The sequence below is a fragment of the Camelina sativa genome, chromosome 5, assembly GCF_000633955.1.
Source record: "Camelina sativa cultivar DH55 chromosome 5, Cs, whole genome shotgun sequence".
NCBI classification, from domain to species: Eukaryota; Viridiplantae; Streptophyta; class Magnoliopsida; order Brassicales; family Brassicaceae; genus Camelina; species Camelina sativa.
Window position 1 is genome coordinate 32,797,468 of NC_025689.1, and position 3,241 is coordinate 32,800,708.

At 37.0% G+C, this 3,241-nt stretch overlaps 1 protein-coding gene across 1 annotated transcript in view; it reads left to right on the plus strand.

Moving 5' to 3' along the window:
• Positions 1–1,691, plus strand: part of LOC104788279 (transcriptional regulator ATRX-like) — a 6,984-nt gene extending 5,293 nt beyond the window's left edge. Inside the window, exon 4 of the mRNA XM_019246177.1 lies at positions 520–1,691. Coding sequence (XP_019101722.1) covers positions 520–1,482 — 963 coding nt within the window. The 3' untranslated portion in view covers positions 1,483–1,691. The remainder of the gene's footprint in view (positions 1–519) is intronic.

Consider the following 3,241-nt stretch of genomic DNA (forward strand, 5'->3'; position numbering starts at 1 on the left):
GTGGGGACCCCCCGGATAAAAAAAAAAAAAAAAAAAAAAAATTGATAAGAACTTTCACTTTTTTTTGTTTCGATCATCACCTTTTCCATATTTTCTAATTACGCTTTATTGTTTCTTATTGTTATAGTATGAAATAATTCTTCATATGGTAGTAAAATATCTCTTTTATATGTATCGTATCGATGTTTTCGTGTGTAGTTTGATCTTTAAATGTTAGTAGTACTTAAATTGGGAGCCCTTATTTTGACTTTATTCGTTGTTACAAAATCACTGAAAATTTTCGTCCAACAGAGAAATTTGGTATTGTTTGTTTGTTTTCCCCCTTTCACCCATTTACCATTTTGGACACCTGGCAGCTTCCCGTTGAAGCATGGCTTTGTCGTGTCTTTCAAGATATGGTCAACATATTGACTTTTCCAGCCGTTTTCTTTAAGCTAGACAGTTTTTGGGCTTTAGTTGGCCTTCTGGAAGCCCATTACGTAAGGTGGTCTCATACTTTTCATCTCTGTTATGTCGCAGGAGACAAAGGATTACAAGAGGATTATAAGGCAGCATTTGGACATCAAGACGATAGAGAAGAAGTTGGAGAAAGGATCTTACGCTTCTTCAAGTCTCTCTTTTTACAGAGACCTCAAGCTTCTCTTCACAAACGCCGTTGTCTTCTTTCCTCCATCTTCCTCCGAATCCTTGGCTGCACAAGAGCTAAGATCCCTCGTCTCTAACGAAATTAAGAAACGAACCGGAATATTGGGTCACGGTGTCATCAAAACAGAGGCTGGATCTTCGGTTTCTAGACAGAAATCCCCTGTTCTTCCTCTGGTTGCCTGTAAGAAGAACAGTTCATCTTCGAAAAAGACGTCTCCTTCTTCTAGCTTTAAACAAAAAGATGAGAAGAAATCTCCGGAAGTTTCAGAGGAGAAGACTGTGACTACTACTACTACAACTAGTGCAAGAAGCTCTAGGAGAACGAGCAAAGAGATCGCTGTTGTTGCCAAAGATACTAAAATAGGAAGAGCCAAGAATAGTAATAATAAGAAACTAAAGGTTACGAAAACAGATTCATCGAGTGATGATGATGATGATGAGAAAGAAGAGACTCCTAAAACAGAGAAGAAGACAGTAGCGATACCATCGGATAAGAAGAAGAGTGTGGCTGATTTCTTGAAGAGAATAAAGAAGAACTCTCCACAGAAAGGTAAAGAAACAGCAAGTAAAAATCAGAAGAAGAGCGATGGAAACATTAAGAAAGAAAACGATCCTCCGAAGAAGAGCGACGGAAACGTTAAGAAAGAGAACAGTAAAGCAAAACCAAGGGAGTTGAGGAGTAACAGTACGGGTAAAAAGAAGGCTGAGGTAGAGAACAATAATAGTAAGAGTTCATCGAAACGAAAACAACCGAAAGAAACAGCAGAGGCTACAGGAAAACGAGGTAGGGAGTCTGGAAAAGACAGTAAACAGCCAAAGAAAAGAACCAGAAGATGAAACTGAAATTCGTATGTGGTTAGGGTATTTGTACATTTGATGTGCCAGAAAGTATTCATCATTACTCTTTAATTAACATGAGTGTTTTGGAGAGAATCATAGGTCTTGTTAGGTTTTTATTCTCATAGTTACCAGTTTAGTTTTCATTTAACCTGTGGTTTCGTTAGCGGGTATAAATGGCTATAGACATGGTGTTGTCTTCATTTATTTGTTTGTTGTTAATTTGATCAATAATAGTTCACAAACCCTGATATCCGGTTTAGACTTTGGAAATAAAAATTCTCGAAATTTAAACTTTCGTAATACAGAGCCCTTAAGGCCCGTAAAGTCAATATTTATAATTGTTATTGCCCTTTTCCAATACGGCCGGCCCCTAATAAGTTTAGGCCAGAGGTCATCTTTTGCCTAACAATTACAATCAAATGCAAATACTCAATTAGATTCTGACTTTGGACCTTAACAGTGCTATTTAATTAAGACCACTCAAGGAGTTTAGCTTTCAAATGATACTAGACTTATATTTCGCAGTTCTCTCACAAAAAAAAGACTCGTACTTACTTCCTTTGCAATTTAGCAAAGTTGAATGTATTATTCCACCAAGTATATCAATATATTTTTCAGATGGAAAAGAAAAAGACGATTATCTTGATGTAAAGTAGAACTAGTTTAGGGTTTGCAAAGTTCTGGTGCATTAACGCTATCAACGTTCTGGTGCATTACATTTCAGTACCACTTGTGTTTCAGGAACGTATCGATTTGTGGTATGAGAAGTTTTGTATCTGTTCTCTTTTTATATGCTCACATAGAAATAGTATCAAATTGAAGATTGTTCTTCTTTGAGTAGTGATATAGTGACCTACGTAATTAGGACATTCTTTTATAATAGTGTTCGACGATCAGTAGCCCTTCTTCATTTTTGTTGACCAATGTTGAAGATTGTTTCTCTTTGTTGACAATATTTTTTTTTTCTCTTTGTTGACAATATTATTGTCCATGACCTTGTCTGTTTATAAGTTATGACTTATAACCATATGGATGGATTAAAGACATATTTGGTGAAGCGAGTGACTGCTTTGAGGCTTAAGAAGCACAAGCTGCATGCATATTGACCTGACCGCATTACTCCCCTAACAACAACAATTAACCAGAGAATTATGTTAGCCGAATACTATTTTATCAGAACTTGGAGGAAATGTCGAAAGTACCCTCTACCACAAAAACGAAAGTATAGCATATATGAAAGTAGAAAATTCCACTTCTGTGCGGCCCAAAAAGATTGCATGTTATGTGTTTAAAATATGTATAACCACCGCCAACAAATATTATTATTAGGTAGAATCCAAATGTTTTGGGGAAAAATTTCGTGAAATATATCCCATTTTATTGGGCATACTCACGAAATATCGAAACTTCAGCAGTTATTAGGAATAAGACAAGAGGTTGGCACTGTTCAAAGTTTTTTTTTTTTTTTTTGTTAAAAGGTATTCAATTAATAAAATATAATGCCCAATGGGCTATTTCCGGAGTAGGCCCATATACATAAATCCCTAGGGTCCAACTCATTTATAGTTAACCAAAGCTAAACCGATGGAAACAAAACCGGCCGGGTTCACAAACCGAACTTAACTGGGAACCATGAAACCCTAATCTGCAGAACGAAAAACTCGTTTGCAGCCGCCGCCCATACTTGCGGATACTCAGCCGGAACAGGACCTCCGGTGAGCCTGGACGACGGTAGCCGAACAGAGACGGTGATCCA